General features: G+C 41.8%; 2 protein-coding genes across 5 annotated transcripts; both read right to left on the reverse strand.

Annotated features, from left to right (window-relative positions):
- Nucleotides 1-349: 349 nt before the first annotated feature.
- ythdf1 (YTH N6-methyladenosine RNA binding protein F1) lies at nucleotides 350-13552 on the reverse strand. Of its 3 annotated transcripts, XM_029426116.1 has the most exons (6): nucleotides 13385-13552; nucleotides 11817-11843; nucleotides 11337-11429; nucleotides 3978-5603; nucleotides 2468-2512; nucleotides 350-1807 (listed from the first exon to the last, which is right to left on the reverse strand). In XM_029426116.1, exons 1-6 carry the CDS (start codon nucleotides 13409-13411, stop codon nucleotides 1793-1795), a joined length of 1833 nt encoding a protein of 610 aa, XP_029281976.1. In that variant the 5' UTR covers nucleotides 13412-13552; the 3' UTR covers nucleotides 350-1792. The 3 variants fall into 3 exon arrangements, with proteins under 3 accessions (XP_029281976.1, XP_029281975.1, XP_029281974.1); XM_029426115.1 differs by lacking the exons at nucleotides 11817-11843; nucleotides 13385-13552 and adding an exon at nucleotides 5789-5839 and having other exon boundaries at nucleotides 11337-11417; XM_029426114.1 differs by lacking the exons at nucleotides 11337-11429; nucleotides 11817-11843; nucleotides 13385-13552 and adding an exon at nucleotides 5789-6402.
- Nucleotides 13553-15387: 1835 nt separating this feature from the next.
- LOC115004486 (sodium/potassium-transporting ATPase subunit beta-1-interacting protein 3-like) lies at nucleotides 15388-24052 on the reverse strand. Of its 2 annotated transcripts, XM_029426121.1 has the most exons (8): nucleotides 23972-24052; nucleotides 23785-23856; nucleotides 21684-21821; nucleotides 20939-21019; nucleotides 19023-19226; nucleotides 16520-16580; nucleotides 15955-16037; nucleotides 15388-15865 (listed from the first exon to the last, which is right to left on the reverse strand). In XM_029426121.1, the coding sequence occupies exons 2-7, from the start codon at nucleotides 23836-23838 to the stop codon at nucleotides 15982-15984; spliced, it is 594 nt and encodes a 197-aa protein (XP_029281981.1). In that variant the 5' UTR covers nucleotides 23839-23856; nucleotides 23972-24052; the 3' UTR covers nucleotides 15388-15865; nucleotides 15955-15981. The 2 variants fall into 2 exon arrangements, with proteins under 2 accessions (XP_029281981.1, XP_029281980.1); XM_029426120.1 differs by lacking the exon at nucleotides 23972-24052 and having other exon boundaries at nucleotides 23785-23965.
- Nucleotides 24053-25815: the final 1763 nt, after the last annotated feature.

The following is a 25815-nucleotide window of genomic DNA, read 5'->3' on the forward strand; positions in this document are numbered from 1 at the left end:
TCTGTGTGACATTAATTAAATTAATTTTAATTAATTATTTTGAAATTTTACAATGCAACATTAGAAAATAAATATAAATTAACATTAAATTATTAATTAATTACATTAATATTAAATTATATACAATTATTAAATATTAATGAAATTCTATAAAATTAAATTAATATTAATATCTATAAGGTCTTACTGTTAGATCAAATACATTCAGTAACTTTAAACGGCTTCTAAAGATATTTAAGAATGTGACAAGTTATATTTTTGGCCGTTGTTCCTTAAATTGAGGCTGTAAATCCCTTTATTATTTATTACATTATATTATTCATCATGCACACAAACACACAACACGAAGAACAGATAAGTATATCTTTAATAATGAACATGATCAAATCTAAGAATGTGATAGTGACCTCTGATACATGGATATTTAATTCAGGGGTGACTTTTAAAACATTGTTTTTGCATAAATCTTCTATAATCCAATACCAGTAATATAACTCTGATTGCTCCACAATCGTACTCCCTCTCTTTTCTTTCACTCTTGCATACACACACGATACAGCAAGCAAGTAAAAAAGAAAAGAAGTCACAAACATATACCATATAGGCTAGTCTCTGGGTTTCCATACACTTGACAATAAATCAGTTATAATGCTACAGTTAAACATTTCTGAGGCGATCTCAGTTAGAAATGTCGGTACATTAAAGCTTACATTTCCGAGGATGACGTGAACGGGTTATAGCGATGAAGATGATGAAGATGATGCCGAGATTATAATAATTATGCTAAGAAAGAACAAAAAGAACAAGGTGACGGCGCTGGCTTGAGTTTTTAAAAGCAGTACATGCTACATTTTCCTCCAGAACTTCATAAGCAGAGACTTCCTGCGGGGGGAATTAAAAGTCACCGTAAACTGGGAAGTAAGACAGAAAGAGTTTTGTGTCGATTATAAACCTGAACTCATACAGTAATATTTTATATTTTATATTTGCATCCTTAAATAAGAAAGAGAGGGACCACGGTGAAGAGCGTTTCATCTGCGGACATCTTCTCCCTGAATCTCTAGAGGTGCACTTCTGCAAAAAGATCATTTCAGTGCTGAAAATAAATGTTAAGGCGCCACTCGAGGAGACGACATCCCACAACCTCCCCCCCCGGGATGTAATCAGCTGTAAGCCAGGTGCTTTACGCTTTCCAACGTCACAACCTCCGCACGATGAAGTCTATGCACAGAAACGCTCAGTGTACACACCCCCCGCCAAAATAAAACACCCCTCACATGAAAAAACTAAACAAAAAGGGGCTTTATAGATTTCCCCCCCGTCTGATAATATAAAATACAACTGGCCACAAACAGATAGCAGACATTTGTCTTGTTCACTCGTCAAGATTAACCAATACAAGCACTTAACATTTCTCCAACACACACACACCACACAAGTGAAGTCACTGAATATCAGCAGCATGTCGTAGAGATTCAAAAACAGACGTGCACATATTTGTTACTTATATTTAGCTAAGAATGCAAGTTCAGGGGGAGCGATAGAGATTTGTAAGGTTAAGAAAAGAAAACAGGAAAATATATATTATTGAAGCGATTCAACCGGTGGAGCGAGCTTCATCCCTGCACGCGTCGTGAAGACGGGGGGGCCGGGAGCGTCGGAGCGTCGGGGCTCACAAGTTTGACGTCAACAAAATTAAATAGAAAAAAATATTAGTTTTCAATTTATTTATGTCCTTGTGTTTCCTTTTCTTTTTTTTTAAATCTAAATTTCGTCGACAGCCGTCTTCTGTTTACTTCTGACGATCCTGAAAACAAAGACATGAGAAAAGATGAATAAATATTAATACTCATCATCATCATCGAGTCTGTGAAGTGTAACTTCTGGCTGAACACAATCCTGACACAATGACTTCGGGGTAAAAGTATTGCAATACTTGTACTACTGAAAAACTGCTGATGCGAAGCGAACATTTCTTACTGCTGCAGCTCCACATTAAGGGTTCTTGAGGCTGCACAGACTCCACAGACTGTCACGGTTTGCACAATCGTGTGCAGCATAAAATCAAATCGCAGAATGATGAAAGAAAAGGTAAATTATTGCCCAACTTCTTTATTAAAACAACAATAGTTTGTGTTGCTGCTCCCAGTATTCAAAGATGCGAAGGCTTAATGTCCCGTGCACAACAAGTACAGTCCCACAATGCAACAGAGATAAAACAGTTCAAGAGACATGCAGGAATTAAATATAATAATATATAATTAAATACTGTACAGTAGAATAAATACAACTGTTTGCTGTTAGGAACAATTCTCCCATGTTATGTTTTACAATTAAATAAAGTTCTGAGGTTTTACACGTGTGAATAGATGAATAACAGTTAATTTGATCATTCAGCACATAATATTAATAATATAATGCTAATGTTCTCTGCAGCCTGCCCGGACACAGAGAACACAGACGTTACCTGATCGAGTCGGGGTCGGCTCTGTATGGGTGCAGGTTCATAGCTCTGTTAAAGAACACATGAAAGTCTTATTAGAATAACACGTCATCACTTTTAATATTTCATCAAATCTTACAATCGTTTCAATGACCAAAGGATAAATGTTAGAAAAGGAGGTTATTATTATTACTTTTTCAAATCTTATTTAGAATTTTATTTCTAACATTTATAGCAAAATCAAATCGTGAAATCAACTCGATGTCTTCATGACAGACAAAAGGCATTCAAATACACCGGGTCATAATGCCACTCAGAGTTATGAAAGACAGATTCATTTAATAAATAATTAGAAAGACTAAATGCATATTTGATCAGATCCTAAATCACATTTATTTGTAATATTAGGATATTAGGCAAACATATTACAGGGCTTCAATTAAAAGGAATTGTACCAATATTAATACTTTATTTTGAAATATAATCTAAACCAAAGGGGGGGATATAAATAAGTATTAATACTTTAAGGGGAGACACTACAGGTGAACAGGGTCAAACATGTAACTGACAGATATCAGCATGAAGCTTCCCCACTTCATGACTCACATCAACACAAGTTTATATTACAAGTGTTTAATATGTACATGAGGCGTTATGTTATTAAAGATGTGCTGATGTGCTCCATGTCCAGATCTAAAGAGAAGTCTGGATGAAGCAGGTTCAAAGTGTTTCATGTTGTTCACATGTCAAAGGTTTGTACAGATTCTGGATCTGTCTTTGTATCACTCCATAAATCACTAAATCCTGTCAACACACAGAACTCTGTGCATCTCCTGCATGTAGTGAGTGTAGCGTGTATAACATGAGCTGTGAGTGACATGTGAACAAAGCCCTCTGCACAAAGCTTCAGAATATAGAGAGGAATGAAAGTGGAAAGTTTGGTGTATGTAAGTGCTACTGAAGTGGAGACTTCTGCTGAAGAGTGGGAGAAAAAGCTCCTTTAAAGAAAAGCTCCTTTAAAGATATGTATTGTAACATTCATACATGTTGTACACACTACAGGTGAACAGAGTCATACATGTTGTACACACTACAGGTGAACAGGGTCATACATGTTGTACACACTACAGGTGAACAGGGTCAAACATGTAACTAACAGATATCATGAAGCTTCCCCACTTCATGACTCACATCAACACAAGTTTATATTACAAGTGTTTAATATGTACATGAGGCGTGATGTAATGTAGCTGTGGAGAGTTTACATCTACACACACAGTTACAAACACACACTCTGATGTGTGTTTTAAATGTTTCTTTCCACGAGTCTGAAAGAATAAATAGCCTAAATTCCATATAATCCCCAATGTTGCTCTTAAAATGTTGAAACTTGACCAACATGAAGAGAACCGTGTCTCATCTTAACGTTACATGAGATTTCTCTCCCACACCAATCATTCCCGTACAGTCCCTAAATATCTTCACTCCTCTAATTTAAAAGGGTCACATGTTAAGACCAAAAGGAAATTACTACCTTCTTCACCACCTCCTCCTCCTCCTGCTTCTTCTCGTAGTGGGAGAAGTCATCAAAGATGGAGGTGGTGTGTTTGTACTGGGCGATAATCTTGAGCACCTGCTTTGCCTTTTCCAGAGGAACCTCTTGAGTGTCACGTGAGTTGGTGACTGGCTTGTTGTCATTGTTCTCCAGGCGGATGTGGCGCAGCTGGCTATTAGGCACGTCCTTAACAAACAACCAGTTCACATCAAACTTGCCCTTCCACTTGTCCTGCGCCCAAACGCCGGCGCTGGTGCCGTAGTCCACGGGCGAGTGCATTTCGGCCACGCCGCAGAAATGCCCGCTGCCGTTGACGCTGTACAACAAGTAGACGGGACCTTTAGCGTTCATGGTTCTGAAGGCCGAGTCCAAACGTTTGTTGCCGTGCTCCGTGCTGCACCAGATGGAGTACTTGATGGAGCGGTGGATGTCGTCCTCAGAGTAGCTCTTGATGATGAACACGCGTCCGTTTTTCAGGCTCCAGTCGAACTCCTTGGGATTGTAGCTGTGCGCCGCCCGCAGCTTCTCCAGCACGGGGTGGGACTCCAATCCCGGCTCTGGAGGCAAACCACCGCCCCCTCCGCCTCCGTTACCAACACCGCCGCCGTTAGAGGAGCCGCTGCTGTCCAAGCTTCCGCCACCGTAGCACAAGTTGCGGTTGCGGGGCGCTACCCAGCGGGTCTGAGGTGTCGGAGCGGAGTTGTGGTTCTGGTACGACTGTGGAGGAGGACCCTGCATGGTCATCTGCTGCACGAGGGACTGGGCAGACTGTAGGGACTGCTGGAGGGGGGGCAGGAGGCTGGGAGCGTGGGAGTGGAGCTGCTGGTGATGGTGGTGGTGGTGGTGGTGGTGATGGGGCGGCAGAGGAGGCGCCATCTTGTTAGCAGCTCCTTTATTATCCCATGTATCTATGTCCATGTTGTGTTTCAGGGGCGGCGGAGGCAGACCTCCAGCCATGGGCGGGCCGGGTTTGTTCTTGATCTTCTGTTGCTGCATCTTCGCAGGTTTACTCGCGATGGCAGCCCACGATGCCGGCTTCGGAGGGGGCATCCCTATTGGTGTGCCACCATTGCCCGTGGCGACAGCCGCAGCTACATTGCCGCCTCCAAGAGAGCCGGAGCTCTTCACACCGGAGCCGCTTCCCGTCACGTCCCCACCTATTTTTAGACCCAGCATGCCCTGCTCCAGGCTGTTCATACCGGGAGCTTTGCTCAGGGTGTCACTGTGGAAGCCCGTCTGCCCATCAGGGACTAAAGTGCCTCCCAGAGAGCTGGGGGGGTAGCTGTAACTGCCCCCGTAGGCTGAGCTCTGAGTCTGCTGGCCCTGAGAGCCGCTGGTGCCCCACGCGGAAAAGGCCGGGTTCTCAGGGAAGAAGTTGAACCTGTGAGGATAGATGCTGCTGCTGAGCCCGCCCGGCTGCCCGAACACGGTGTCGTGCATAAAGTGATGGTCTCCATTGCTGAGGGGGGCGTAGGGTGTCAGGTAGGGGATCGGTGGGTCACCGCCGGTCGACCAGGGAGCCTCACTGAGAGGGTAAGGGAAGCCAATGGAGGGGGCATAGTAGCTGGACAGGTAAGGGTCTGTCATGGATTGATAGCTGTTGTTCTACAAACACAAATAGAGTCTTTGGTTAGTGTCACAAAAGACTAGCGCTGTACTGAAAGTCATTTATTTTTGTTCATATTGAGGTTTTTGAATGAAGCTTCAAATGTTTGTTTTACTGGGTTTATGCAAATCTCAACAAGTGCAATTTAAGACGTTTTAAGGCCGCATAGAATGAAATTTAATACCGTTTGTGTTTTGCGGTCATATTGGCAGAAGTATGAAGTAAAATGAGAAGCCTGTGAATGAAAATAAGTCCTAAAATTACATGAATTTATTGACATAAACAATATAATAGTGATAAATAACAGCAATATAAGAAACTCTAGCTAAATCCTTCTAAAACCTTCTTGATGATTTGCAGTTAACACAACAGTAGAGCATTTATATTAATACCCATAAAATTGTATTTAAGAAAATCTTCCACCTTCTTCGGCCAAGATTTCAAACAGTTGCATTTAAGACTTCGTCAGGATCCGCTGAAGCCCTGATTCATGACATCATCACCAAAGAAAGTTTTTAAAATCAACTTTCTTTAAAGAATATAACTCGTCAGTGTGTGCAGCAGGCGGGACAGCAGTGGAAATGTTGTTTTTGAGGCTAAACACCAACAAATATGGATCGAAGCAGAACATTTGGTTGAGTTTGGTGAATTTTGGAGATGATTACATCTTTCTTTTATCAATAAATGTCGACTTTCAGACTTCACAACTCTGGAATTCACTGGAATCTAATTCTACTGATATTATAATACAAATAATATTCACTAAGTGTCCAGCGGCAGACTGCTGTCCCTGTCCTGCTCCACAGACTGCTGTCCCTGTCCTGCTCCACAGACTACTGTCCCTGTCATGCTCACAGACTGCTGTCCCTGTCCTGCTCCACAGACTGCTGTCCCTGTCCTGCTCCACAAACTGCTGTCCCCGTCCTGCTCCACAGACTGCTGTCCCCGTCCTGACTGCTGTCCCCGTCGTGCTCCACAGACTGCTGTCCCCGTCCTGCTCCACGCTCCACAGACTGCTGTCCCTGTCCTGCTCCACAGACTGCTGTCCCCGTCCTGCTCCAAAGACTGCTGTCCCCGTCCTGCTCCACTGACAGCTGTCCCCGTCCTGCTCCACAGACTGCTGTCCCCGTCTTGCTCCACAGATTGCTGTCCCCGTACTGCTCCACAGACTGCTGTCCCGACTGCTGTCCCTGTCCACAGACTGCTGTCCCTGTCCTGCTCCACAGACTGCTGTCCCTGTCCTGCTCCACAGACTGCTGTCCCTGTCCTGACCCACAGACTGCTGTCCCTGTCCTGACTGATGTCCCTGTCCTGCTCCACAGACTGCTGTCCCCGTCCTGCTCCACAGACTGCTGTCCCCGCCCTGCTCCACAGACTGCTGTCCCCGTCCTGCTCCACAGACTGCTGTCCCTGTCCAGACTGCTGTCCCTGTCCTGCTCCACAGACTGCTGTCCCTGTCCTGCTCTACAGACTGCTGTCCCTATCCTGACTGCTGTCCCGCTCCACAGACTGTTGTCTCTGTCCTGCTCCACAGACTGCTGTCCCCGTCCTGCTCCACAGAATGCTGTCCCTATCCTGACTGCTGTCCCTATCCTGACTGCTGACCCCGTCCTGCTCCACAGACTGCTGTCCCTGTCCACAGACTGCTGTCCCTGTCCTGCTCCACAGACTGCTGACCCTGTCCTGCTACACAGACTGCTGTCCCTGTCCTGCTCCACAGACTGCTGTCGCTGTCCCCGTCCTGACAGCTGTCCCCGTCCTGACTGCTGTCCCCGTCCTGACTGCTGTCCCCGTCCTGACTGCTGTCCCCGTCCTGCTCCACAGACTGCTGTCCCCGTCCTGCTCCACAGACTACTGTCCCCGTCCTGCTCCACAGACTACTGTCCCCGTCCTGCTCCACAGACTACTGTCCCGACTGCTGTCCCTGTCCACAGACTGCTGTCCCTGTCCTGACTGCTGTCCCGCTGCACAGACTGCTGTCCCTGTCCTGCTCCACAGACTGCTGTCCCCGTCCTGACTGCTGTCCCTGTCCTGCTCCACAGACTGCTGACCCTGTCCTGCTCCACAGACAGCTGTCCCCGTCCTGACTGTCACCGTCCTGACTGCTGTCCCTGTACTGCTCCACAGACTGCTGACCCTGTCCTGCTCCACAGACTCCTGTCCCTGTCCTGCTCCACAGACTGCTGTTCCCGTCCTGACTGCTGTCCCCGTCCTGCTCCACAGACTGCTGACCCTGTCCTGTTCCACAGACTGCTGTCCCCGTCCTGACTGCTGTCCCCGTCCTGCTCCACAGACTGCTGTCCCCGTCCTGCTCCACAGACTGCTGTCCCTGTCCTGCTCCACAGACTGCTGACCATGTCCTGTTCCACAGACTGCTGTCCCCGTCCTGACTGCTGTCCCCGTCCTGCTCCACAGACTGCCGTCCCCGTCCTGCTCCACAGACTGCCGTCCCCGTCCTGCTCCACAAACTGCTGTCCCTGTCCTTCTCCACAGACTGCTGTCCCTATCCTGCTCCACAGACTGCTGTCCCTGTCCTACTCCACAGACTGCTGTTCCCGTCCTGACTGCTGTCCCCGTCCTGCTCCACAGACTGCTGACCCTGTCCTGTTCCACAGACTGCTGTCCCCGTCCTGACTGCTGTCCCCGTCCTGCTCCACAGACTGCTGTCCCCGTCCTGCTCCACAAACTGCTGTCCTCGTCCTGACTGCTGTCCCTGTCCTGCTCCACAGACTGCTGTCCCTATCCTGCTCCACAGACTGCTGTCCCTATCCTGCTCCACAGACTGATGTCCCTATCCTGCTCCACAGACTGATGTCCCTATCCTGCTCCACAGACTGCTGTCCCCGTCCTGACTGCTGTCCCTGTCCTGCTCCACAGACTGTTGTCCCTGTCCTGCTCCACAGACTGCTGTCCCTGTCCTGACTGCTGTCCCTGTCCTGACTGCTGTCCCTGTCCAGACTGCTGTCCCTGTCCTGCTCCACAGACTGCTGTCCCTGTCCTGCTCCACAGACTGCTGTCCCCGTCCTGACTGCTGTCCCCGTCCTGCTCCACAGACTGCTGTCCCGACTGCTGTCCCTGTCCACAGACTGCTGTCCCTGTCCTGCTCCACAGACTGCTGTCCCTGTCCTGACTGCTGTCCCTGTCCTGACTGCTGTCCCTGTCCAGACTGCTGTCCCTGTCCTGCTCCACAGACTGCTGTCCCTGTCCTGCTCCACAGACTGCTGTTCCTGTCCTGCTCCACAGACTGCTGTCCCTGTCCTGCTCCACAGACTCCTGTCCCTGTCCTGCTCCACAGACTGCTGTCCCTGTCCTGACTGCTGTCCCTGTCCACAGACTGCTGTCCCTGTCCTGCTCCACAGACTGCTGTCCCTGTCCTGACTGCTGTCCCTGTCCTGCTCCACAGATTGCTGTCCCTGTCCTGCTCCACAGACTGCTGTCCCCGTCCTGATCCACAGACTGCTGTCCCCGTCCTGCTCCACAGACTGCTGTCATCGTCCTGCTCCACAGACTGCTGTCCCCGTCCTGCTCCACAGACTGCTGTCCCCGTCCTGCCCCACAGACTGCTGTCCCCGTCATGCCCCACAGACTGCTGTCCCCGTCCTGCTCCACAGACTGCTGTCCCTGTCCTGACTGATGTCCACAGACTGCTGTCCCTGTCCACAGACTGTTGTCCCTGTTCTGACTGCTGTCACTATCCTGACTGCTGTCCCTATCCTGATTGCTGACCCCGTCCTGCTCCACAGACTGCTGTCCCCGTCCTGATCCACATACTGCTGTCCCTGTCCTGCTCCACAGACTGCTGTCCCCGTCCTGATCCACATACTGCTGTCCCTGTCCTGCTCCAGACTGTGGTCCCCGTCCTGCTCCACAGACTACTGTCCCCGTCCTGCTCCACAGACTACTGTCCCCGTCCTGCTCCACAGACTGCTGTCCCTGTCCTGACTGCTGTCCCTGTCCTGACTGCTGTCCCTGTCCTGCTCCACAGACTGCTGTCCCTGTCCTGCTCCACAGACTGCTGTCCTAGTTCTGCCCCACAGACTGCTGTCCCTGTCCTACTCCACAGACTGCTGTCCCTGTCCTGCTCCACAGACTGCTTTCCCTTTCCTGACTTCTGTCCCTTTCCTGCTCCACAGACTGCTGTCCCTGTCCTGACTGCTGTCCCTGTCCTGCTCCACAGACTGCTGTCCCTGTCCTGCTCCACAGACTGCTGTCCTAGTTCTGCCCCACAGACTGCTGTCCCTGTCCTACTCCACAGACTGCTGTCCCTGTCCTGCTCCACAGACTGCTTTCCCTTTCCTGACTTCTGTCCCTTTCCTGCTCCACAGACTGCTGTCCTAGTCCTGCCCCACAGACTGCTGTCCCCGTCCTGCTCCACAGACTGCTGTCCCCGTCCTGCCCCACAGACTGCTGTCCCCGTCCTGCCCCACAGACTGCTGTCCCCGTCATGCCCCACAGACTGCTGTCCCCGTCCTGCTCCACAGACTGCTGTCCCCGTCCTGCTCCACAGACTGCTGTCCCTTTCCTGACTGCTGTCCCTTTCCTGCTCCACAGACTGCTGTCCCTTTCCTGACTGCTGTCCCTGTCCTGCTCCACAGACTGCTGTCCTAGTCCTGCCCCACAGACTGCTGTCCCCATCCTGCTCCACAGACTGCTGTCCCCGTCCTGCCCCACAGACTGCTGTCCCCGTCCTGCCCCACAGACTGCTGTCCCCGTCCTGCCCCACAGACTGCTGTCCCCGTCATGCCCCACAGACTGCTGTCCCCGTCCTGCTCCACATACTGCTGTCCCTGTCCTGACCTGACTGCTGTCCCTGTCCTGACTGCTGTCCCTGTCCTGACTGCTGTCCCTGTCCTGCTCCACAGACTGCTGTCCCTGTCCTGCTCCACAGACTGCTGTCCCTGTCCTGCTCCACAGACTGCTGTCCCTGTCCTGCTCCACAGACTGCTGTCCCTTTCCTGACTGCTGTCCCTGTCTTGCTCCACAGACTGCTGTCCCCGTCCTGCTCCACAGACTGCTGTCCCCGTCCTGCCCCACAGACTGCTGTCCCCGTCCTGCCCCAAAGACTGCTGTCCCCGTCCTGCCCCACAGACTGCTGTCCCCGTCATGCCCCACAGACTGCTGTCCCCGGTCCTGCTCCACAGACTGCTGTCCCCGTCCTGCTCCACAGACTGCTGTCCCTGTCCTGACTGCTGTCCCTGTCCTGCTCCACAGACAGGCTCAACAACTCTTCTGTCCCCCTGGACATAAGACTGTACAACTCCTCTCGGTGATGGCCGGGGGATTCCAACATTACAACAATTCAAACATTTCAAACACTCCAAACTTTCAAACCATAAACAAGAACAGTGGTCAATGTAGCAGTGTTGTAAAATTACTTTTGTAATTATTTATAACAGTCTGTATTTTTACTTTTGTATTTATAATGTACAGCCTTTTTTTTTTATTTGTACTTACTGGAGGGAGATTAAAGTTAAATAATGATATAATGTATAATGTCTAAGATACTGGATGCCTACATTTCCCTCGGGATGAATAAAGTATCTATCCATTCGTGTAGAATCATCTTTGTCTGACACTGTGCAGAAATACCAGCTTTAATACAATGAATAAACATGCAAAGAAATGAAGACGCTGCGCAGCATCCGAATGCTGATTTAGAATTTGAATGTCAACGTTATGAATGAAGCTTCGAACTATTCGGTGCTACAAGACCGTTGAAAGGAGTTTCCTACCTGATTTGACTGGTTGGTGAGATAAGGCTCAAAGTCGTCATGAACTGCATCCTTCTGGTGGAGGGAGCCATTCTGCACTGAAACTGGAAGGCTGCAATAAATCAAACCGTTGTCAAAGCTGGAATTTACACATATTTGCATGGATATGTCCATGCAAGGAACAAGCTGCAAGTACAGCATCACCGACCTCCCGTGCAAATGAAATATCCTGCATTAATAACTTGTTTCTATCCGTGTGCATCCCATTCTCTTACAGCTGGACTGAAGTTGAAAAAATAATTCTATGTTTAAAATAGATTATCCTGTCTGCTGGATAAACGTAACCTTTAGAAGATTTGAACTTTGGAAAGTGCAAGGTGTCTTCCATTGATGAGCTGTTTTCCTTTACGATGATGTATGTTCATTACTGCATGGAAATATGTTGATGCAAAGACATTATTTAACGCTCTGGAGACATCGTTGGACATTTCTCTTCTTACCTTTGTTTGCATCTTGTCCTTTCGATGTCTTAGTGGTCGCATTGAAAGGAAGAATGCATGTGAAGGGAGAAAAAACACAACACTTGCTATAATGTTGGGTCTATAATGTTCTGTACGCCAACAAACAACCAGACACAAGAACAGTTCCCACAGGCCGTCCCTCTGATGAACACTTATCACACTACATTAAAATACATCAAATATAAACCTACGTGGCTGTTTATGCTGAATAAACTGCTGTCTTGGGAATTATGACATTCTGCTAAAAACGTATTGGGAAAAGTAGCAAAGAATGAGGGACTGCTACAACATGAGTAGTCTCTATATATCCATAAAGAAACCTGTTATATTAGTCATTCAATATTTATTATATTGTATTTGCACCACCTCCATTACTACCATTATTATATACAATGTACAGAAAAGGTCCAACTTATAGACATTGTATGTTGTTTTTCATTGTTGTATTGATTATATAAACACACTTTATTTTATATATATATATATATATATATATTATATATATATATATATATATATATATATATATCTTCTTTCACCTACTTGTATGTACATAACTTTTTATAATGCATATGCATTTATTTTTATAATGCATATATATATTTATAATGCATATGTATTAATTTTATATAATGCATATATATATATTTTTTTTATAATGCATGTATTACATTTTTATAATGCATATATATATATATATATTTTTTTTTTTTTTATAATGCCTATATATTTAATTTTTATATTGCATATATATATTTATTTTTAGAATGCATATGTATTAATTTTGTATAATGCCTATGTATTACATTTGTATAATGTATATGTATTACATTTGTATAATGCATATATATATATATATATTTTATAATGCATAAGTATTTATTGTTTTATCTTAAAAGGCTTGTGCAATATTTTATATATCTTCTTCTTGTATTACTTGGATTTAAATGTTGACTTTGCCTGTGGCTACATATTGTTTTAAGAGTAATGTGTGTAGCATTTTTGGCCTCAGGAACAATAAAAAAATAAATAATTATAATACATTTTTATTTATAGATTGCTTTTCATAGCACTCAGAAACACTTTACATTTACAGGTTAAAATGATCATATAAAACGACACTAAAAATATAAAATACACAACATTAAATTGATTGTTTAGCGATTGGAAAATGTGCAGATTGAAGATGTTCTTATCTTAAAATTGCTAAATGTTTACTCTGCTTCATCTTTGTTGTAGCTTTTCTATCTGTGCAACAACAGCAACACAAAACCAGGAGTCAAACCCTGATTCTGAATCAATGTTATTAAAAACATCACATATCATTTTAGCTGCACGCTGACATGTTTATACGTCTCCTCTGGGGGGTGGGGGGCGCTTTTTTATTTATTTTGCCACCCACTGGAAGCTGTGGTCCAGGCCTCTGGTAACCAGCAGAGAGGAGGCAGATATCCAGCTAACCTCCCCTCTGTTAGCGAACTAGCTCGGACACACACCCCGCACACCTCGCCTCTCTGTGGGGGGAATAAAACAAGCGTTTCTCCTTACCTGAGGGTCAATACTGGCGGCAGACATCCTTCATCCACCAGGTGTTGTGCAGTATGTAAGCTCTGTGTGTGTGTGTGTGTGTGTGTGTGTGTGTGTGTGTGTGTGTGTGTGTGTGTGTGTGTGTGTGTGTGTGGAGAGAGAGAGGCTAATGGCTGGAGAAGCACAGTTAATGTTAGTTAGCAAGCAGCCGTTAGCCGGTGTCTCTGCCCGGCTCGGTGGACCGTTTGCTCGTCGTAGCCGTCGCTGGCACTCCGCGCGGCCCTGTCGACATTAACTCCAGCGGGGCTTCAATCCGCTGCGACCCCCGTTAACTCCGTTAAATTAAAATCCAACCAGCCTCGGTGGCCCTGCTGCTCACTTGCCCCAATGGCAGCTTCATCCGGGGTCTGCGGGGCGGAAATGACGTAGGTGACGTAAAAGACGCATCCAGGGCTACCTAGCTAGCAGCATTTTTTTGTTTTTCTTATGATTTTATATTAAAATCTAGTTCTAAATACTTCGTCCAACACTGTTTATTCTTGTAATTGGTTATAGGTCAGCTGTGATTGTATATTCATTGTTATTATGGACAATTTAATTTAATTTATCTATGCATTTATTTGTATTGTCAATATTTCTTTGCTTGTTGTTTTTTAATCTGATTATTTAGATATTGAGGAATGCAAACTAATATTTCTACAATAATCTGTACTCTAACAATTGTTCTGAATAGAGAACATTTAGTTTTTTCTTATAACAATTTCATATTATTGAAGTTTATTTATTTATTATTGAGAAAATGTGGTGTTTTTTTTCTTTTTTCAAAAACCCAAAAATATAACAGAAAAATATTTATTTTTAATAATAATAAAAAAAATTCTTGCTCTCTTGTAATTAATTAAGCTTTTGAAAAGTATACACGCGCTGTCATAAGCCTGTGCAACTGTGGCAGCACAATATCGTTGCTCCTAAAAAGGTAAAGGTTCTTTATTTGTTATTTTAAAACACAGGCTTACACAATGAAATATGAGTGTAGCCCTTCACGCCATACACACATAGAACATATCAAAAATATATATAAATTAGAATAGAATAAAATGAAATAATATACACATGTCCGTATGACAGAAACATATGTCGGCGCATACGAAATATCGGCAATACGTTGATATAAATTAAGGATAAGTTGTGATCGAAGGACGCAGACGTTACACCGAACACGCCAGACATACACAGCTCCGTACGGCAGAAACAAGCCGGCGTATATGGAAAGTAGCTCAAAATGTGTCAGAGTCCAAATACGTCCAACTTTTCCACCACTGACGTATACATAACGAATACATAACAAATTATTATACGCATGTCAAACATTGATAGCGTATCACTTACTTATTCAAAACGTATCAGAGCGTCTGGACAACGGAGCTGGAAAAGTGCCGTCTGGTTCACGTCATGCTGATGCTGGAGAACGGCTAACATGCTGAACGCTAGCTGTACTGTAGAAACACGTTAATAAGTTACTCCGTCGTCAGGCATCATCTTAACATCGGGTAGGAATAGGTTATCCACTCGTTATCAATAAACTGGCTGTAGGAGTCACCGTCAGCTGACGTAGCGTATATCTAACGTACCTCTAATGTAGTCATGTAGGTATTCATGTAGGTATTTACGTAGGTAAATATTCACGTACTGTATTTACGTAGGTAAGTATTCACATACTATATTTACGTAGGTAGGTATTTATGCATTTGTTGGGTATTCGTCTGATACATTTTGTATTAGTAAGTGATACGATATCAACAGGTTAGACATGCGTATCTGTATACGTTCACTTTTCAGATCCGATCTGATGAAAAGTTGGTCGTATCTGGACTCTGACAAATGTTCATATACGCCAGCACACGTTTCTGCCATACGGAGATGTGTGACACGGCCTTTACATAAACCCTAACCCTACAGAGACTTTGGATTATGTATTCTTAGTCTTATAAATGTTAAATAATAAAGAAATGTGTGCAACACAAGCGGTTTTGTAAACATGGTTTATTTCACAGAATTATAATGATCATACTCTACACACGTTGGAGTGGTCACTTTTTCTAACTGAAATTACACATTATTAATAATTTATAAAAAATTTAAAAACATCAGAAAGAACCAGCTACTTATTTACATTATTCAAATCACACTTTTGTTTTGTATTTGAGTGCTTCATATCCCGTGATTTCTATTTCTTTCCCACACTTGCACACACACACTTGCACACACACTTGCACACACACTTGCACACACACTTGCACACACACTTGCACACACACTTGCACACAGGTAGATTTTAAAAAACGCATCATGAACGGCTCTGCACGTTTTATTCAGTGAAATCCTCTCTTGACATCCAGGCTGAAGTAACTTCACGATGACCGTCTTCCAAGTCGTTTCCCCGTTCTGCCCGGTTCCTTCTCGGCTTTCCTCAACAACTTTACTTGTGTGGTTATTTAAAATCTGTGGAGAAATACTTTGTGTATGAGATGCTCAACATATAAGACATAGATTGAGAGAAGAGGTAATGACCACGGTGCTACTGAACCCACCTGCAGGTGCACTCCAGGTGCACTGCACTAGAAGAGAAACTGAGAGGGTTTGGATGGATGATGGAATCCACCAATGAAATTAACTAAAACAAGAAAGAAAATATAAATAAATGATACAAATCAGTGTAAAATGCAAACCACATGTACTCTAAAGGGATAGTTTGGATGTTTTGAAGTGGGGTTGTATGAGGTTATTCAAAATGTATTTTCATATTGTACATGTTTGTTGTAGTATTTTTAATGGTATTTTCTTCATATTTTTATTGTAATTTTTGCATTTATGTTCTTAACTTATGCAGTACTTGCCTGGTTTTTTATTTCCTCTTAATATCATAACATAAATGCAAAAATTACAATTAAAAATATGAAGAAAATACCATAAAAAATAACAAATATGTACAATGTGAAAATACATTTTGAATAACTTCATCCAACCCCACTTCAAACTCTTCCTTTTAGAGGACACAATTCTTAAAATGTCAATAGAAATGGCTAATGTAATTAAAATGTATTATATTTACCATAATGAATGATATAAATGCTGTATATCATTGATCATACTTACAGCTGTCCTCCTCATCTGAGAAAGTGCTGGCGAGGTAGCAGGCATAAACAAATCCCGGGAGCTACGGGAGTTAAAATGTATAAAAGTGAATAATTTCCTTTCTCTCATGTTTTAAAAGCACTTTATCCATCACAGAGACTTTAGAGACTTTATGTTGACGCCGATAACATGAAATATTTCACAAGACATTTTGTCACAGGCGGGAGAAGCACAGGTGTAAATAATAAAACACCTTTTAGTTTTCTTTGGTGTGTTAAGGAAATAAATCTAGTATTGTATCAGTAAATACCACATTTAGAAACGCAAATTCAACAGTTACAAACATTTTTCCTATTTTTAAGAATAAACTTAATGAATATGAGGATAAAATATAAAAAAATAAACTGAGGACTTTTGTAACCTCGCAGGTTATATATATATATATAAATAAATAAATAAATAAATAAATAAATATATATATATATATATATATATATATATATATATATATATATATATATATATATATACAGGACTGTCTCAGAAAATTAGAATATTGTGATAAAGTTCTTTATTTTCTGTAATGCAATTTAAAAAAACAAAAATGTCATGCATTCTGGATTCATTACAAATCAACTGAAATATTGCAAGCCTTTTATTATTTTAATATTGCTGATTATGGCTTACAGCTTAAGAAAACTCAAAAATCCTATCTCAAAAAATTAGAATAGTTCCTCAGACCAAGTAAAAAAAAAGATTTATAACAGCAAAACAAAATCAAACATTTGAAAATGTCCATTAATGCACTCAGTACTTGGTTGAGAATCCTTTTGCACGGATTACTGCATCAATGCGGCGTGGCATGGAGGCAATCAGCCTGTGGCATTGCTGAGGTGTTATGGATGCCCAGGACGCTTCAATAGCGGCCTTTAGCTCATTAGCATTGTTGGGTCTGGTGTCTTTCAGCTTCTTCTTCACAATACCTCACATATTCTCTATGGGGTTCAGGTCAGGGGAATTGGCAGGCCAATCGAGGACAGTAATGCCATGGTCAGTACACCAGTTACTGGTGGTTTTGGCACTGTGGGCAGGTGCCAGATCATGCTGGAAAATGAATTCCTCATCTCCATAGAGCTTTTCAGCAGACGGAAGCATGTAGTGCTCTAAAATCTCTTGGTACACAGCTGCATTTACTCTGGGCTTGATGAAACACAGTGGACCAACACCAGCAGCTGACATGGCTCCCCAAACCATCGCTGACTGTGGGAACTTCACACTGGATTTCAAGCAACTTGGATTTTGCTCCTCTCCAGCCTTTCTCCAGACTCTGGCGCCTTGACTTCCAAATGAAATACAAAACTTGCTTTCGTCTGAAAAGAGGACTTTGGACCACTCTGCAACTGTCCAGTGCTTCTTTTCCATAGCCCAAGTCAGACGCTTCTTCCGTTGTCTTGAGTTCAGAAGTGGCTTGACCATGGGAATACGGCTATTGTAGCCCATTTCCCGGACACGTCTGTGAACAGTGGCTTTTGATACCTGGACTCCAGCTTCAGTCCACTGTCTTTGAAGCTCCCCCAAATTCTGGAAGCGACTCTTCTTCACAATGCTGTTAAGGCTGCGGTCATCTCTCTTGGTTGTGCAGCGTTTCCTGCCACATTTCCCCCTTCCAACAGACTTTTTGTGGATGTGCTTTGAAACTGCACTCTGTGCACAGCTTGCTCTTTGAGACATTTCTTTTTGTGTCTTACCCTCCTGATGGAGGGTGTCAATGATGGTCCTCTGGGCAGCAGTCAGATCAGCAGTCTTCCCCATACTTGTGATTTAGTTTACTGAACCAAGCTGAGTGTTTTTCAAGGCTCAGGAAACCCTTGCAGGTGTTTCGAGTTAATTAGACGATTCAAGTGATTCGTTGAACACCCTACTAGTATACTTTTTCATGATATTCTAATATTTAGAGATAGGATATTTGAGTTTTCATAAGCTGTAAGCCATAATCAGCAATATTAAAATAATAAAAGGCTTGCAATATTTCAGTTGATTTGTAATGAATCCAGAATGCATGACATTTGTTTTTTTAAATTGCATTACAGAAAAGAACTTTATCACAATATTCTAATTTTCTGAGACAGTCCTGTATATATATATATATATATATATATATATATATATATATATATATATATATATATATATATATATATATATATATATATATATATATATATATATATATATATATATATAATACATACATACATACATACATACATACATACATACATACACACACACACACACACACACACACACACACACACATATATATATATATATTTTTTTTAACATTTTCTATTCTATTTATTGTATTTATTTTCTATTGTTTGTCTTATTATTTATGGAATATTATCCCTACTATTAAGTTATATAAAAGGTTTAACATATCTTTATTGCATTTATTGTCAGAATTTCTCTTGTTATCTATAGAAAATTAAATATTTTGCATTCTAAAACAAAATGGACTCACAGATATGAGCAGCTGGCCGATGCAGTGCAGGACTTCGACGTACTGGTACTCCAGCCAGCAGCTCGTCACGGTGCTCAGTTCGGGGTTTTGTTGGTTTTTCTGCCAGCCAGCGGAGGAGGGCAGGCCGTCGCTCTCACAGCCCGGCCCGTTGACCTTCCACCAGGAGCGATGTGACGATACTCCCAGAGAGAGGACATCACTGTCCTACATTTTTCATTTAATTGTATTCGTATTTTTTATTAGAGCAACAGAAAACATCACAAGCTCAAAAAGCAATTAAGAAAAAGCATAAAAAGTTAATAATAAATGAATTAACAAATCATTACTCGTATATAAATATAACATAAGGGCTGAGCAACAAGCCTATTCTTTTTAAAGTGAAAAGTTAATAAAAGTAATGTATATGTAATATTGGATTTAAACAATATATTTTAGTATATGTACAGAATTAATTTTAATTATTATTAAGAGCAGGTGTCTTAAAGTTATGAGTTATGTCTTAAAAATAGTAAAAAAGTGAAGACGGGAGAAGGAAATGATTAATACGAATTAATATTAATATTAATATTAGAATTAATATGATAAGTGCTGTATAGTTATGGAAATATAATGCTTTACATTGTGAAAACACAACACAATGAGATTAATATAAATATTATATAATATCTATTTAATATGTACTGTAGTAGTAAGTCCAACTGGAAGACAGAAAATAAATTAATAACTGCATTAATTATTCATTTATAAGTCTAGTATAAAAATATGGAAAACATTTCTGCACAAAACTACCACTTAGCTCTTTCATTTTAAAATCAGATATTTATTTTATTTTTATTGCATTTCTTTCATATTTTATTGTAAGTTTGTTGATTTTCGCATTCCTATTTTTATTTATAATTTAATAAATGTTCTCTTTCTATATTTATATAAAGATATAAACCAGATTCTGAATCTGTCCATCAGAAGTTATTAAATTAGATTATATTAAATATAAGTCAGAAAACTAAATGCCCAGCAAACTCTTAATAAACAACAGAATTATGTATTTCATGTGTGAAAAGAAGCAGCTCATAAATATATAAAAGATTTTAAAATGACCGCCGGAGGATTAAGAAACGTAGAACGTGTTGAGCTGAAACCAGGAAATGTTTTGTATTTTCACTCAAATAATGAGAAATTAATTCATTTTCTGTCAACGAATCAAACAAATAGTTAATAATTTTACCACAGGTGTTACTGCCACCATGTTTACTACTTGTACTAATCATCTCTAGATTATTATTATTATTATTTAATACTAAAACACAAAATACTTAATATATTTTCCAGATCGGAGACATAATTTAGCGAATCATCTCTTCATGAGATGGATGTTTGTTATGCATGGTCCTTGATTATTAAAGACTAATAGTTCATAAACTAAATACATTTACTTCAGTACGTAATCATTTTGAGGTACTTTACTTGAGTATTTCCATTGTATGCATCTTTATACTTCTACTCCACTACATCTCAGAGAACTATTGTCCTTGTTACTCCACTACATTTATTTAACACCTGTAGTTACTTTTTACAGAAACAACAAGATGTGTTTAAATATATAACTAATCTGCTTAGTAGTACACACAATATTAAAAACTTGCTCCACATTAAGAAGCTCTTATATGTGTAGTGATAAAAACAGACGATGGTATTCTATAATAATACGACACTTTTAAAAGTAAGTACAAGTTAAAAGTACTCTTAGACGGAGGTATTTCTACTTTTACTTGAGTAAAGCATCATCTCTGTCGCTTCAAGCCTCTCAAAGGACAGAAACAAGCCGTCATCATGTGACTGCAGCTGAACTCTGTGTTTAGGATCTGAAGCTGCGCGAGTCTCTAATTATCCGACACTTATGTGACCGTTAGCTTTACCTTGGCGAGGCCGCCCACGTCCAGGTAGACGCAGCTGACAAACACATTCCAGCCGACCCACAGCAGCGTCCACAGCAGGTACTGAGGAACGGAAACATTACAGACACTTCATGAAACTCACAATTCAGAGTCCAAGGAGCTCCCTATGTGTGTCCAGAGACTAAAGTAGTTTGATGACGAGAAAGGCCACAACATTTGTACTGGTTGGTGTAAAGGGTTGAGATCTGGTGCAGACAAACTTTGGTCAAATATCTATCAGGACGACTCTGAATGTTTTAGATCGCATGAGAAATCACACTTTTATCAGCAGTCAAAGAGAGGGTTTTCCAAAAAGTGAGGAAAAACGCTAACGGTGTGTTTAATAAAATGTATTCTATATGAAATGTTGTTACGCTGCATATGTGCAGTCTTTGTTATCCAAATAAGAAAATCTGCGGCTCTGCCTTTTTTAACCAGAACTATACAACTCTCCGCCGAAGACACGAGAACTTATTTATATTTTACTAACCGTCCCTCTTCCTCTGTTTGTATTTGTTCTGTTGTTTCTTCACTTTGGACGACTCCCCCTGTATGAAAGCTGCTATTTAAATAAATTAAAAACGTGCAACTCGACTTGGACTCTTTTCACTTGAAGATACTTGAGACCCCTAAACCGAAAGATTCAAACGTTTGTCATTTAAAAAGTGTGCCACGAATCAGTCAAAGAAAGAAGCTTCTCAATGCTTTAACACTCGATATCCCTCACCATGAGGACGTAGCGTGATCTGTACTGGATGACCCCGAACAGGCCCAGGATGACCACGATGATGTGGAAGAAGTTGATCATGATGGGAGCCCACTGGTAGCCGAGGAAGTCGAACACCTGCTTCTCCAGCGCAGTGATCTGGAGGAGCAGAGACACGAGGACTCATGAGACTTTCTAGTCGTTTTGTGTCTCTTTGTAGTTGTTTTGTGTCTCTTTGTGGTCGTTTTGTGTCTCTTTGTGGTCGTTTTGTGTCTCTTTGTAGTTGTTTTGTGTCTCTTTGTGGTCGTTTTGTGTCTCTTTGTGGTTGTTTTGTGTCTCTTTGTAGTCGTTTTGTGTCTGTGGCCATTTTGTGTCTCCTTGTCGTTGTTTTGTGTCTCTTTGTAGTCATGTTGTGTCTCTTTGTAGTTGTTTTGTGTCTCTTTGTAGTCGTTTTGTGTCTCTTTGTAGTTGTTTTGTGTCTCTTTGTAGTCGTTTTGTGTCTCTTTGTGGTCGTTTTGTGTCTCTTTGTCTCTTTGTGGTCGTTTTGTGTCTCTTTGTAGTTGTTTTGTGTCTCTTTGGGTTTGTTCTCTTTGTAGTTGTTTTGTGTCTCTTTGTAGTTGTTTTGTGTCTCTTTGTAGTTGTTTTGTGTCTCTTTGTGGTTGTTTTGTGTCTCTTTGTAGTTGTTTTGGTCTGTGGCCATTTTGTGTCTCCTTGTCGTTGTTTTGTGTCTCTTTGTAGTCATGTTGTGTCTCTTTGTAGTTGTTTTGTGTCTCTTTGTAGTCATTTTGTGTATTTGTGGTCATTTTTTATATTTGTGGTCATTTTGTGTCTTTTTGTAATTGTTGTGTCTTTGTAGTCATTTTGTGTCTCTTTGTAGTCGTTTTGTCTCTTTGGGGTCATTTTGTGTCTCTTTGTAGTCTTTTTGTGTCTCTTTGTAGTTGTTATGTGTCTCTTTGTAGTCGTTTTGTCTCTTTGTAGTCATTTTGTGTCTCTTTGTAGTTGTTATGTGTCTCTTTGTAGTCGTTTTGTCTCTTTGTAGTCATTTTGTGTCTCTTTATAGTCCTTTTGTGTCTCTTTGTAGTCATTTTGTGTCTCTTTGTAGTCGTTTTGTCTCTTTGGGGTCATTTTGTGTCTCTTTGTAGTCGTTTTGTGTCTTTGCAGTCATTTTGAGTTACATTTTGTAGATGAAGGGTCCTGACACTTTGGGCCCCGAGGCCTGTGCCTCAGTAATCCATCTACGGCTGCACTGGTTTGTCTTTTATTAAAAGGTTTTTTTCGGGATAGTTTTTTCTCATCCGAAGCGAGGGTCGAAAGGACAGAGGGTTTAATTAACTTGACTTGAATCTCTTGCTTGTGCATCCCAGAAGATTGTAATTTTCATTATTACAAGTTGTCATGGGGGACAAAGACAGACCATAATGTCGTGTCCCCCCAGTCAGTCATGATGAAGGGGGGCAGGGTGGGAAACACAGAGGAGGAGGAGGAGGAGGAGGACAAAGTGGGTGCAGCCCTTCATTGTGGTGGTTGTAGTGGTGGGCGGTCACTGCTTTACATAGACACTACCAACTACAACAAGCTAACTATTAACATAGTTCACAAAATGTATGTGTGTATCGTGGCGTCAACTAACTGTTGTGTTCAGTATCGATTAATCTGCCAATTGTTTGGCTTATAAAATATCAGAAACTGGTGAAAGATTCTCAAGGTGACGTCTTCAAAGAGCTGGTTTTGTCTGAACAACAGTCCAATACCAACACCAAGAAAACCTGCACACATTCCCGATTAAGAAGCTGGAAGCAAATCTAACTTCTTATTTTAGTTTGCAGCTGATGCAGAAATACGTACAATGTGAATGGAAGGTCATCAAATATAACAAACAATATGTTTAACAGTGTAAGTGTAAATGTCAGATTGTATATTGTCAGGAAAGATGTAAAACACGAGGGCTTCAAAGCAACAACAAATCAACTTTCTTTTATAAACAACAAGTATTTTCTGATACTTGTTGATACTGATACTCTGATAATTGAGCTTTTACTTGTAATCTTTGTGACTTTTTATGAGTACAAGTTGTAAGTTAGAAGCGTGTATGTGTGTATATCATGAGAGGAAAACATCTCACCAGCTGCAGACAACACAGGAGGATCAGCATGCATCGTGCAGAGCAGCAGCCCATCTTCCTCTCGCTCTGGCTCTGATGAGGAAGATGAGGAAGAAGTGGATAAAAACAGTGATTCAAAAAATACTCAAACACAAGTTGAAAACCTGCGAAGCTTTAGGTCCATCTCCGGACGCACAGTGCACTTTACCTCATGAGGAAAACACGGAGGCTGTCCCTGTGGGAACTACAAGAGAGGGGGGAGGGGAGTGTATGAGGGGCGATTAGTGCCACGACGAGCCTCCGGATGCTTCGGTGATATGTCTCAATATTTTTATTTTGACCAAAGAAGATAAAACATACAGTATATTAATGTCTCAATGCTCATTTACATATATTAAATAATTATAAACCTATATTAAAGATATAAAACATAGTGGTGTGTTTTGAGACATAAATAAAAATTATAGCAAATTAAAGGGAACATTTTCTAAATAAAATAAATAAATAATTGAATAAAATAAAAATTGGCAAGGATAAAATAAGGTGAATTTATTTATAGAGCGACAAATCACTGTGGCAGCTTAAGTTCCCAAATACATAAAAACATATATATATTTACTTCTCACAAGTTATTAATTATAATTAAACTTTACACTTTTGATAAATGTTAAATGGTTTTTCAAGCTAAATCTCTGGTTCCAGCTTCTTAAATTTAAGGATTTGCTGTTTTTCTCTTCTTCTTTGTTTAAATTGTAAACAAACAGGTTTGAGTTTTGGACTTTTGGTCGGACAAACAGGCCATTTGAAGACATCGGGCTTCAGGAATTGTGATGTGCATTTATCCCTAAACAAGTTAGTCAAATAAATAAATGGCCGGTTGAATCGATAATGAATATAATTAGTTGCAGGGGTTACCAGTTATTGTTTAAAACCACTTGGTGTGATAGTTTTGAGCTGCTTTTAGACACAAAGTATGACAAACGAACGAAAAGTGAGAAAAGGAACAACTTGGATTAATTAAACAGACAATGTGTAATGTTCTGCCACTGGGGATCTCTCAATCAAAACAATAAGAAAATATGATTAAATATAGAGTTAAAAAGTACCAGGATGTAAAAAATGTCTTAAAACTGGATAAAAGTCAGTTTATGAAGCTTCTGGCTACAAACACAACGCTGACACTGCTCAAAGGGGAGACGACGCCATGACAGGAGAGAGAGAGGAAACGTTACCTTCAGGGACATTACACATCTCTCTGTCTCACTACATATACAACACAGGACTGATGACACCATGACAGGAGAGAGAGGAAACGTTACCTTCAGGGACATTACACATGTCTCTGTCTCACTACATATACAACACAGGACTGATGACACCATGACAGGTGAGAGAGGAAACGTTACCTTCAGGGACATTACACATGTCTCTGTCTCACTACATATACAACACAGGACTGATGACACCATGACAGGAGAGAGGAAACGTTACCTTCAGGAACATTACACATGTCTCTGTCTCACTACATATACAACACAGGACTGATGACACCATGACAGGTGAGAGAGGAAACGTTACCTTCAGGGACATTACACATGTCTCTGTCTCACTACATATACAACACAGGACTGATGACACCATGACAGGAGAGAGAGGAAACGTTACCTTCAGGGACATTACACATGTCTCTGTCTCACTACATATACAACACAGGACTGATGACACCATGACAGGTGAGAGAGGAAACGTTACCTTCAGGAACATTACACATGTCTCTGTCTCACTACATATACAACACAGGACTGATGACACCATGACAGGAGAGAGAGGAAACGTTACCTTCAGGAACATTACACATGTCTCTGTCTCACTACATATACAACACAGGACTGATGACACCATGACAGGAGAGAGGAAACGTTACCTTCAGGGACATTACACATGTCTCTGTCTCACTACATATACAACACAGGACTGATGACACCATGACAGGAGAGAGAGGAAACGTTACCTTCAGGAACATTACACATGTCTCACTACATATACAACACA

Source organism: Cottoperca gobio, unplaced genomic scaffold, assembly GCF_900634415.1.
Source record: "Cottoperca gobio unplaced genomic scaffold, fCotGob3.1 fCotGob3_104arrow_ctg1, whole genome shotgun sequence".
Lineage (NCBI taxonomy): Eukaryota > Metazoa > Chordata > Actinopteri > Perciformes > Bovichtidae > Cottoperca > Cottoperca gobio.

Coding starts and splice junctions, on each gene's coding strand:
- ythdf1 (XM_029426116.1), bottom strand. CDS start 13,411: ATGTCTGCCGCCAGTATTGACCCTCAG. Junction 11,430..11,816: donor AAGGACAAGATGCAAACAAA/GGTAAGAAGAGA, acceptor TTGATTTATTGC/AGCCTTCCAGTTTCAGTGCA. Junction 5,604..11,336: donor TCACCAACCAGTCAAATCAG/GTAGGAAACTCC, acceptor TTGTGTTTGTAG/AACAACAGCTATCAATCCAT.
- LOC115004486 (XM_029426121.1), bottom strand. CDS start 23,838: ATGGGCTGCTGCTCTGCACGATGCATGCTGATCCTCCTGTGTTGTCTG. Junction 21,822..23,784: donor TCCTGTGTTGTCTGCAGCTG/GTGAGATGTTTT, acceptor CTGCTCCTCCAG/ATCACTGCGCTGGAGAAGCA. Junction 19,227..20,938: donor ACGTGGGCGGCCTCGCCAAG/GTAAAGCTAACG, acceptor TGAAAAATGTAG/GACAGTGATGTCCTCTCTCT.